This window comes from Phragmites australis, chromosome 1, assembly GCF_958298935.1.
Source record: "Phragmites australis chromosome 1, lpPhrAust1.1, whole genome shotgun sequence".
Taxonomy (NCBI): Eukaryota; Viridiplantae; Streptophyta; class Magnoliopsida; order Poales; family Poaceae; genus Phragmites; species Phragmites australis.
The window spans coordinates 15,564,573-15,576,226 of NC_084921.1; the positions used below are offsets into that span (position 1 = coordinate 15,564,573).

Genomic DNA, 11,654 nt, shown 5'->3' on the forward strand with positions numbered 1-11,654 from the left:
GTTCTAACACTGTACTGTCTAGTGTGTAGCATGACAGGGATAGGCACTTCACATGTTATTCTTAAAATGTTTACATCTGAAATGTATGTATCACAGTTTTTCCTTTTGAAGAGCAAAACCACAATAAGGAATTTGTTGAGAACATAAGGCTCATTGTGTTCTCAAAAACATAAGCTAATCTATTTATTGGTAGGAAAAACAGGCACTATTCTAATGCACTTTGCTATGCAGATTTTTTCAGAAATGATGCAACCTTGATCTCTCTTCTTTTCATTTCTTTTTTTTATATATATAAGCAGGGGAAGTGCTTATCTTTGTATTAATCAAGTAGAACAAGTCAGCACAAACTTATAAATCTGATGTGATCTGCAACTATATTAAGTTTACAAAGGTAAGTAGAATTTTTTGATCAACTGATAACACAAAAGGTTAATTAATTCCATTTAACCTTTGAGCAATATCTCGAGTACTACTAGCATGGCATAAAGAAAATATGAGGCGAGCAGTACTGCGAGGGAAGTACTAAATACTGACCTAGCGAGGTGGTAACTGGCATGACAGAGACCAGAAGAGGCCGAAGTGAGCAGTTACATCACTGGATGGGGGCAGGTTCTGTGTAGTGTTTTTTTTTCCCTCTTTCCAGTCCACTTGCAACTTTCACAACGTCAGACGATAGACTTTTTTTTAAGGAGCCGTAGGAGGGCTGCATATTATGTTTACTATTTAATGGTTTCTGTTTCGTTCGTATGTGTTTCGTTTCTGGTATTTTTGGCATCTACGTTCTGCTCTTAAATTCTCCGTATACGTGTTTCGCCTTAGCAACAAATCCCCATGTTCCGCTCCTCTCTCCCCGTCCAGGATCCATGCGCACCATAAATCTCGCTCTCCCCTTTTGTCCTTCCTCTCACCAACCGGCCTCCACTTTGCCCCTCAACAGCCGCAACCGGGACAACGCCGCCTCGTGTCCGGCTGGCACGCCACCCCACCCCCCTCACCCGTCAAACCGTCGAGCGTCCTGACACCCTTTCTCCCACCGTCGCTGCGCCCCGAAACTAGAAGTCCTCCCGTTGGAGCGGCCAACAGGAGGCACGCCCAGAACTCGATCTCCGGATCCCCGCGCACCGCTGCAGTGCTTGGCAGCCTCGCGTCGAGCACTTGGTGGGCGCGACGCCGAGGTCTGCTCTGCTCCAAGCCGCCGCCGCGCCACCATCGTCCTCCTCTATTTGGTAAGACCTTGCGCCAGGATCCTTGCCTCAACCTCCTCCTTCTTCCCCCCGCTCCAATTCGAGGCTTCCCAAACTGTAGCACCGCCTCCCCGTTTTCCACTTTCTTCCTCGGGGCTGACCACCGTGGGCAACCCAACCTGGGCATGCCCCAGTCTACCTCGACAGGGAAACGAACTCCCGTTGTCGAGGCACCCCTCACGCGGCCCCTATCCCGGCCGAAAGTCCCCCCCCCCTGGCGCATGGTATCCACCGCCGCGCCATCTCAGCCTGCGCACGCGCCGTCTCCCTAATACTAGTGTCCCTGGCTTCCCTCTCCCCTAGCCGTGTTGCGCCCCCCACCCAGCCACCGCCTTCATCTCTTTTGCCCTGAACCGCGGCGCCCCTGCGCGTGCTGTCGTGCGTGGAGAAGAAAGCGGAGGGGAAGAAGAAAGAAATGGATAATGCACACTATACGACAACACTTTTCTGGGTTGTTTCACCTGCCTTCTATCTCGTCTCACTTGTGTACAATTAGGGAAATGCTGCTTAACATGTATGTTTAGTGTGGCAAGTCTGGAAAAGTTAAAATTTTGAGGATTTCTTAATACTTTGATCATCAAAAGTTATCCTTTTAATGAGGGGTAATGATTTAGGCATTAGCTTAGCATATGGCGATGAACACATTGTGTTCCATTTTAGCATCTAGGTTTAACTTGCTGTAGTATTAATTGCATGTTGTTAAGGCACAAGATTTCTTCTAGAATTGCTAATTTCATGGTGTTTAAGAGTATGTTGGTAGTAGAATAATATCACAGTTGGTCAAGTAAGATGTTGATGTTATTGACTTGTTTACTGAATGTTGACAAAAGGAAAAATAGAAATACTGTTGGCACACCCATTGTACATGCAAGGAGATGATTCAGGGCAGTAAGATGGATTTTTTTGGGAGAGAGGTGTAGGCGAGGGAATGTGATGCTGTTATATAAATCTAATGGGAATTCGTTCCAGCTTCTTGTCAGAAACACATCTGGCTCATAGGAAGGATTACTAGAGGGTGTCAAGGAAACAGAACTAGATGCATGCAGCAGGGTGTGGTGTGAAACTATGCGTTTTTATCACGCTTGTGGGAATATCTCCAGCTTCATGGTCTAATAATACTGTTTAGACCGTAATTGACCATTCCAATTTTTCACGGACTTTAGAAAACCGTACAAAAAAAAAGATCAGATGATGTTCCAATAGAATGATAATCTCGCTTGAAAGCTGAAATATTCAATCTGATGTCATATCTAATCTACAGGCTTCCGTTTGTTATGGACAACATGTTTCTATCATGAAGCGGTAAATTGTAATCTGATTTATGTTTTTTATTAACTGTAAACCTATTTCAATTTTTAGATAGGTGCTAATGTATTCATGCTTGAATTATATTTGTTTTCCATGAATTTTGTAGGCCTCCAAGGAAGCATTCTAATTTTCCTTCATGGACTTCTTCTTTGGATGAAGGACGGTATAGTAATCTTGGAGGCATATGGGATACATTGGCTTCTCATAATTTAGCTTCCTTTGGTTCTCATGTTCATGGGAAATTTTTGCTTTTGCAGGTATTTATTTTGAGGTTTACTCATTTCTTTTCTCTATATTGTTTCAAGAGTTGTGTTCTGGTGCTCCCTTTCTGTAAAATTTGAGAATCTTAATACAAAACTAGCTGATGTGGTTGCAGACAACACTTTTGGTTCCCGTTGCAAGATAGCTTTCCATCATAGCTCATGTGACACTCAGTCAATTGTATTGTCTCGTGTAAATTTCTAGCTCTCGTTGCAACGCACGGATATTGAACTAGTATTAATAAAAAGAGCAGCCTAACGAATTAATAATGCAACCCTATAGGGAAAGGAAAACTGAGCAGAAAACCATAATATAATAGACAACTATCTAACTAAACTAGGTCTAAAACACTGCAACCCTAGACCATCTACCTATAGTAGACCTGAGATAGTCAACTCGACAACACTAGACCATCTACCTGTAGTAGATCTAAGCTGGTCGCCACCAACACAGGGAAGGAAACTCCTAAAAAAAGTAGGAATAGGTTTCATCGGAGAGGCTCTCATACAGGGTAAGAAGCACCACAACATCTGCAACGAGGGAACGACGCCCAAGGACAATGATGGTGACGACATCGATAGGAGGCCGAAGCAGGGCTTTCGCCAGATTTCCCATCAGGGAGAGTTGGGGCTCGATGACAACGGCCATCCAAGTGTGCTAATGCACAAATCCTGGCTGAGGCATGAAGATCCCAACGATAGTGTGAAGAAGTCAATAACAGCACGCGGATCTAGCCACCGCACCATTGCAGCGCCGGGCGTGCAGACCTGGCCACTATGCACGTTGTTGTGCCCCTGCACCGTTGTGCCTCCGGGCCGCAGGGCTCGCTGACCTAGCCGTTGGGTGCGTAGATCTAGGCCACCGCGCATGCGTGAAGAGGGCGAGGCGCACTAGGAGCTCGGGCACTGCAGCTGGCCCATCAAGGCGCAACGCAGTGGAGGCTCAGCGAAGCGCAGCTTCCCGCCCAATCACCGACGGGAGCAGCATGGATCCCACCCCAACGCCATCACGGATCTGGCCTAAGAGACCACCAGAAGGAGCAAGCTCCTAGCTTAGGATGGCCAGATCCGGCATGTAGTAGCATGGCAAAACGTGTCAACTCGAGATCCAGATCTGCGTAAGGAAAGGAAGGGAGAGAGTGAGGAGGAAGCCATGGTCAACACCACTTAGTGTGAGACGAGGATCCCCTGACGTCGCGTGCCGTCGCTAACACGTGGGGTCGAGTCCACGCATCAGCAATGAAGTCACTGTGATGTCGGCGTCAAGGGATCCGGATCCCTGGGTGTGGCGGCCAACAGAGGGCGAGGGCAGCGGTAGTTGGAGCGTTGAGGTTTTGCCGCCTGACGCGAGGGCCAGTGGCAGCACCCCCGAGTTCTGTTGGACTTGCACTTGGAAATTTGGGGCTAGCAGATCTGTTTTGCCAAATTTTGAAGGTATTAAAGGATGCAGTTCAGTATCATATATATATAATATGTGGGTAGATATGACTCTATAGTGTTAAGTTCCGTACTACATATACAAATATATACATCGGAAAAAGGCCGTTGTGTTGTATCATAGAAGTGTTTAACCCCTTAAGTTCAATTATTCCTTTTAATTTTTAAAGAGAGAAAGGGCTTGACTGAAATTATGCACCCCCTCATTCCCTTATAAACAAACAAACCAGCTCTTAAATTGATACTGGAACTTGCCGAGCAAACTGATCATGTGAAAGTGGTTTAAGGTATAACTCGTAGAGAAAGGAGACAATGCGTTTTGCTGTTTCAAGTTTAGATAAGCTTCAGCTCGTATTGGCTAAAGATATGATATTCTTTAAAAGAAACTTAATTCAAGGGCTCACCCCGCGTATTGGTGCAGAAAGGTAGAGACAGTCATTTCCAAAAAAGTTTGAATAGATAAGTGAATAAGGTGAGAAGACAGGGACAGACGGAACCAAACATACTGGCAAATGAACTATCATGTCTTGCAAGTTTTCTACTGTTCCGCAAAAGGGATTTGCAAAAGAAATGATAAATTTCTCAAGTTATGTTATTTGTCAATTTTTAATGCACATAAAACTTATTAAAAATAATAATTGATGTAAATGATACTGACATACTGCTGTGTTAAGACACATCAGGAGTTTCATTGGTCTGCAGTTTTCACCATTCTCAGGACCATTATGAACACAAGCATTGAGATCTTCTGAAAGATGGACAATGGTCATCATTTCAGCAGAAAATATTTGACTTTGCATCACCTACACATTTGGAGAAAACAATAGAATTATGACATCATATATCATTAACCTGGGGAAGTGCCGGAGGAGATGTATGATCCAAATCATCGCAGTTGTCAACCATTGATAAATTTGATTATGAAAATACTTATTTAAAGTAGGAAAATTTGGTCATCAACTATGCAACGATTGATGTATGATCCAAATCATCGCAGTTGTCAACATTTGGAAATACTTATTTAAGGAGAAAAACATAAGATTTTATAAAGGTTTGAACCCTCTTATAATAATAGTCCTATGTCATATTCTGTATTTTTATCTCAAAAAAAAGACAAATGCAATTGAGTGTATCTAGATTTAGTCCAAAGAATCTCGACAAGTTATCTCCTGTTCTAAATCCTAAAGTTATTTTCAAATAAATCCAATCATGACTCAAATTTGTTATGGATCTCATTGAGTTAATTTTACTTCTATTGGACCAGGTTTGTTGCAGGTTACTTATCCAATTTCTGGCTTATCTCTGTCTTTCGTTGCTCTATCCACCTCCAAACGTACCTCCTTCTCCCTTTATATATCTCTTTCCATCTCCGGACGTACCTCCTTCTCTCTTTATATATCTCTTTCCCTAAGTCTTTGTGATGACCAACGTAAACTAGCCGAGCTAACTTTCTCTGAAGTCTGGCTGTTGGCTAGACCCTCTTAGTCAACATAGAATCCTTGTGGCCGTGTAAATGTCCTCATACTGTTTTGCGTTAACTCTCATCAATTTTAGTGGAAACTTAACCGGACATCATCATAGTCTCCGTTTGTTATTGAGACATACATATATACATACATACATACATATGAGCATAATATGCTGCAAAAAGAATATTCTTCTAGTGTAGTGGGTTCCTGGATCAATTGCAATATTCTGGAGAGCAATAGCTTGGAAGGTAGTTTTTTCTTGCTTGGAATTGAGCTCGGCTTAAGCTCAAATTGATTTTGAACTAAACTTGACTCATTTTTGCACCCATAACAACTTTTTGTCACAGGTACAAATTGTTTGTAACACACTTATACATGATGTATAGAGCGTGCACCATCTACAACCTCGTCTCATACTCGCTATTTTTCAGCCTTATGCGCTCCTATGAGTCAAGCATATTAAAAACAAAGACAAAACATTATTTTATGAAATCTTTCGCGGCAACTTGCACAAAGCTTAGCAATCATGCACATCGAAAAGAAATGCTTTATGAATTAATGATGGGTACGCACCAGCGATTCTATCGTGAGCAAAATTTAACGAAAAATATCCGGTTTTAGCGTAGACGTTTATGTATGGAGGTAGCTGTTCCATTCCAGTCACAGTGATTAGGACAACCAAACTTAATCAAACCGATTAGCCCCTTAATCATCGTTGGCATTAATTAGTAGACGCGGCGACGCAACCCTTTCTTTGCCTGCACGTCCGCGGCGGGGACGAAACCGAAGCGAAACATTTGCAGTTTAGCACCTGTAAAAAAGCCTCGTGTCACGGAGAGGCCCTTCGCGTCGCCGCTCGCGTCGGGATCCAGCGGCGGCGGCGGCGTGTGAGCCGCCGCGGCCATGGAGACGGCGACGATGGCCACGGCGGTGGGCGCAGCCATGGTGCTCTACTTCGTGCTGACCCGGCGGCTGGCCAACGAGGACGTCTCCTTTGGCGGCGGCAGGGGGAAGCGGCGGAGGGGGCGCGCGGCGCGGCGGCCGGCGCAGCCGCCAGCGACGTGGATCGAGGCGGTGGTCACGCTCGCCGGGACGCTCCGGTTCACCTACTCGGAGACGCTCGGGAAGTGGCCCATCGGGGACCTCGCCTTCGGGATTAAGTACCTCATGCGCCGCCAGGTGAGACAGAGATTCCTCCTCGCTAGCCAACCATTGGGTTGCTTGCTTCTCGGATCCGACGGAAATGGCGCGGCTTCGTTTCGAATGCGGCTGTAACCTTGCATTCTGGATCTGAAATGGGAGTCCCCTTTATTCGAATTGTGTTTCCCAAGAGCGTGCTGCGCTGCTGGTAGGAATAAGATTTGGGTTGGAAGGTTGTTGGGGTTGATACAAAGTAGATACATGCGCGCAAATCTTGGTAAATTCTAGCGCTGATTGGTCTCCATGCCGCTAAAAATTGCAACTTTAGAGGCATCAAGGTTGTGGGTTCTGTGGTGGAGTTAGGGCTAATTCTAGTGTTATGCAGCTGAACTCGCTATGTTAAGGTCGAATTGGTTTAGTATTGTTGGTGAATTTTAATTTGCGGATATTTCGGCTAGGAGCATTATCAAGTGTTATTCGACCTTTTCAAGTTTCAAGTTTTTGTTTTTTTGAGTAATCTGCCTCTTTTGATGAAGTTTGTGATCTGATTTGCACTCTTAATCCTGAGAGAAGTGTTGACGTGGTTGATCTCCCGGAGATAAGGTAGTTGTGATTATGAGATAAGTTTTCGTTTGAGGGTTGCATAACTGATTTACTATTTGCATAGCTCAGTAAAGGATTATATTGATTCCTTTTCATTCCACGTATTCTGTGACAAATACTGATTCTTGAATGTAACTTAAGTAGAATCTTGCAGATAAAATCCTGTGGTGTGTATATACCTAATGATTCACTGTAATCTTTCTGTGACTTTTCAGGGAAATTTACATGTTGCCAGTGTATATGCTGGAAGTAATTGCATTGAACTGAGCGGACCTGAAATCATGGAAGAGCTGATTGTTTTGCGACGATTAATCGACTTGTGCTTTCTTTTCTCTAAGAAACCATTCCCAGTGTTCCGGGAATTAGCTGGGTTTTCACAAGAGGATGTTTTTATTGAGGAACCAAAGGCCGGGGTGAGTAAGTATTGGTAGCTATTTTAGTGTTCTCTTCATTTGTTAAGGCATGGTTAATTTCTAGTGATTATAGGAATATAATTGTTTTTTTTTTCAAGCTATGACATTCATCCTACTTTTACAGATTTTAAAGCCTGCTCATACAATTCTACGTGATGAGTGCACCAAATCCTTTCTCGTTTTGATTCGAGGGACTCATAGCATGAAAGACACCTTGACCGCTGCTACTGGGGCTGTGGTACCATTCCACCACTCACTTTTAGATGAAGGTGGTGTCAGCAAATTAGTGTTAGGTTATGCACACTGTGGGATGGTTGCAGCAGCCAGGTGGATTGCGAGAGGCATAATACCATGCCTCCATCAAGCAATCAGTCAATACCCAGACTACCAAATTAAGGTGCATACTTCTTATATATGTTTTGTGGTCCACCTTTTTTTATACCTGATCATGTTTTTGAATCAACAAGACATAGTAGAGATGATGAAAAGTCTTAGTCATAGTTCCTCATCTATTTTGTTATTTGAAGAACTTATTTTCTTCTGTTAGATTGTTGGGCACTCGTTGGGTGGCGGTACTGCTGCATTACTGACCTATATCCTGAGAGAACACAAAGAGTTCTCTTCAACAACTTGTGTTGCATTCGCACCAGGTATATCAACTGTTGTTTTGTATGCATCAAATATAATTAAGCAATTGCTAACAGCTAATTTTTTTGTTGTCAGCTTCATGCATGACATGGGAGTTAGCAGAATCAGGCAAGCACTTTGTGACCACGATTATCAATGGAGCTGATTTGGTTCCCACAGTATCAACTGCATCTATTGATGATCTCCGTTCTGAGGTCACTCCATTTTCTCCTTTATTAACCTCCATTCTTATTCGTTGCCTTAAGTAATGTTTTTCTCATTGGGGAGAATGTAATTCTTTTGTTATATTTGTGCTTCGTTTGAATGCACCTTAGTCCTTAAACATCAGTAAATATGACACCACAGTGTGTTTCTTCAAAAATTTGGTAGCCATGAATTTCACTGCCTCTTGCTCAATCCTCATGTCTTATCCATCATTCAGGTAACAGCATCTTCATGGTTGAATGATTTGAGAGATCAAATACAACAAACACGTTTCCTAAATGTTGTTTACCGGTCAGCCACTGCTTTAGGAACTCGCCTGCAATCTTTCTCTGGTGCTAGAGAGAGGGTTGCAGGTGCTGGAGCATTTCTACGTCCTGTTTCAAGCAAAACCCAGGTAAATATTTGACCAGAAGCTGGCAAAATGTATTGTGTAGATTAATTAATTTTGTGTTGTAGTATAGCACATAATGTTTCATAGGTAGGAATGTGGTTCCACGGTGATGCTTGCACCTCATTGGTTTTGTTTTTCCAGGTTAAGCATTCTCTGTTATACAACATTAAATTTGGATATGGTTGTTTCGACTGAATAAAGTCTTGATGTCCTTTTAAATCCGACTCATCATACTAAAAGCTCTGAAGGACACCGTTCAAATGTTCAGCGCATAAAAGATTTGCGTGATAGCTTTGTGTTTAGTTACTCTTTGAAGAAATTATCCACCAAACCCAAAGAATTATTGCAGCCTTAATGAATATGTCAATGCAGGTTGTGATGAAACAAGCACAGAACGTTGCACAGGCTGTTGCTAGAAGTAGGTCAGCATTTTCTTCATGGTCATGCATGGGTGCACGTCGTCGAGGTGTAGGCGTAATAGCTGCAAGTCCGAAGGATGGTACGACAACAGAAATCCATGTAACATCTACAGTGGAGTCAGAGTCCTTCGTTATAGAACAACATGGCACCAAGCCCGTGGAGGAGCTGCAGTATACTGCAGCAAGTGTTTCGGTTCATGAGGAAGCAGATGAAGAGGATGCTCTTTTGAGTGAGCATGAATCCCCTCGGGAGCATGCGGAGGAAGAAATAACCGAGGGTGAGTTGTGGTTTGAGTTCGAGAAGGACTTGGATTGTCATGCTGAAGTGGAGGCACGGACTCGACAGGAAGAGGCAGCTGCAGCCAAGGAAATAATGGAGGAGGAAAGTGCTGTCCTAAAAAATGTAGAGGATAGGCAGTCCTTTTCATCAGATAGTTTGGAGAGGCAGCAATTCTACCCACCTGGTAAAATCATGCACATGGTTGCCATGCCTCCTACGGATGTTGATCCGGATGATCCAGTTGCTACTGATGAGTGCTCTGTTGGAATATACGAGACCCCTAGAGATCTTTACAGCAAGATCCGACTATCAAATACCATGATCAATGATCATTACATGCCAATGTACAAGAAAATGATGGAAATATTGATTGAGAAGTTTGCAAAGGATGAGGACAATATTTGTACAGACTCTACTGTAGAATAATATGGATAACTTATACATCAAAATGTACAACAGTTTCCTTCCTGATTAACTCGCATTAACCATTATATGATTGCAATGTACAAACGATATGCTGTGCTGACCTGTTCAAGTAGATTTTAGTTAGGGTTCTGTAATTGTGATGTGAAAATGTAAAAGAAACAAAAAGGAGCTGGCCAATGTGTTATTCAAGATGACTTCTCAGTTCTCACTTTGCCTGTTTGAACAACTTCTAATAGTTTAGTCAAAACATGAATGTCATCATTGTACAAATTTTGTGCACGGGGTCCTTCATGAACTACTCTTAAGGAAGGGCTTGAAGAGGCCGGATCCTATCCAAACCACTGGGTACGATTGCTCTGTGTGGCTGTCGTGTAGGCCCCGGCTCCCAGAAGGGTAGAAGGGCTTCCAAAAATTGGCGCACGAGCACTGCGAAGTAGGGGTGGGACATCGCTCACATCTTGGCAAATTGTGTTCGGGTTTGCGGGTGCCGGCGCGACACGTCAATCTATAAATGATCTTCAACGGGTTGCCTCCCCCGGCAGGTACAGGTTAATTTTCAGCTGGGCCTCCCGCGCGGCTCTTAGATTATTGCCAACCATTTCTCTTCACGATACAGATTCTCATTCCCTTCAACGTTTACTCCTCTAAAATTAGTTTGAGCACTGTTACCTTCATACACAAGTCTTTTCTGATAAAAGAAATTCCAGTTGCTTTCCTTTCTACATTCACCCGTGTACACAAAGCCATCTTACAAGTCCAGTAAAGTATATCTAATGGCCTTGTTGATTTCATGTCATGCATTCCACCAGCAATTTATAATAATATTTATATTAATACTGATATTATGGCTCACAGCATCAACTCACCTGATTACAGTGCATTGCATACCATTGGTTACGCCCTTGGCTACTACTAGTAAACAGTATTTATATTGTTAACATATAGGATTATCTCTTGTACAGCATGACATTATGGTTAAAGCAGTGACAATAAAATAAATCCAGATGGTAGTTACCTTCAAGGTGATCGTTGACAAATAAAACTAGCAGAGAGAGAGAGAGAGAGAGAGAACAGTGTAATAAGGTAGCAGCTTCAGCTTTAACTGCCTTTTATTATGCATTGAGAAAGAATGAATCGAACAGTGTGACATGTCTTGCCCAAATTGACTGTGATAAACGAACTCTACATGGCTTGGGCATCATATCCTATACTTGCAACTTGCAAGGAAACTGTTCTTGAATTTCTTCTCCTATTTGGTCAGAGACATCTAAGACTATAGGAACCCTTATGACATGTTCAACTAATCGTATGGGAAGACTTTTGCCGAAGGAGAGAAAAGGTAAGAAGCTAATGAAAAACTTGTGGGGATGTATAAAACTCGCTTTCGCTGAAGAACGGTCTCAAGTCCTCTT

The 11,654-nt window shown here is 43.1% G+C and overlaps 1 protein-coding gene across 1 annotated transcript; it reads left to right on the forward strand.

Annotated features, from left to right (window-relative positions):
* The first annotated feature begins 6,470 nt into the window (after window positions 1–6,470).
* On the forward strand, window positions 6,471–10,453 carry LOC133911026 (uncharacterized). The gene is made up of 7 exons (XM_062353255.1): window positions 6,471–6,897; window positions 7,677–7,874; window positions 7,999–8,271; window positions 8,422–8,524; window positions 8,598–8,716; window positions 8,944–9,120; window positions 9,490–10,453. The coding sequence occupies exons 1-7, from the start codon at window positions 6,622–6,624 to the stop codon at window positions 10,240–10,242; spliced, it is 1,899 nt and encodes a 632-aa protein (XP_062209239.1). The 5' UTR covers window positions 6,471–6,621; the 3' UTR covers window positions 10,243–10,453.
* Window positions 10,454–11,654: the final 1,201 nt, after the last annotated feature.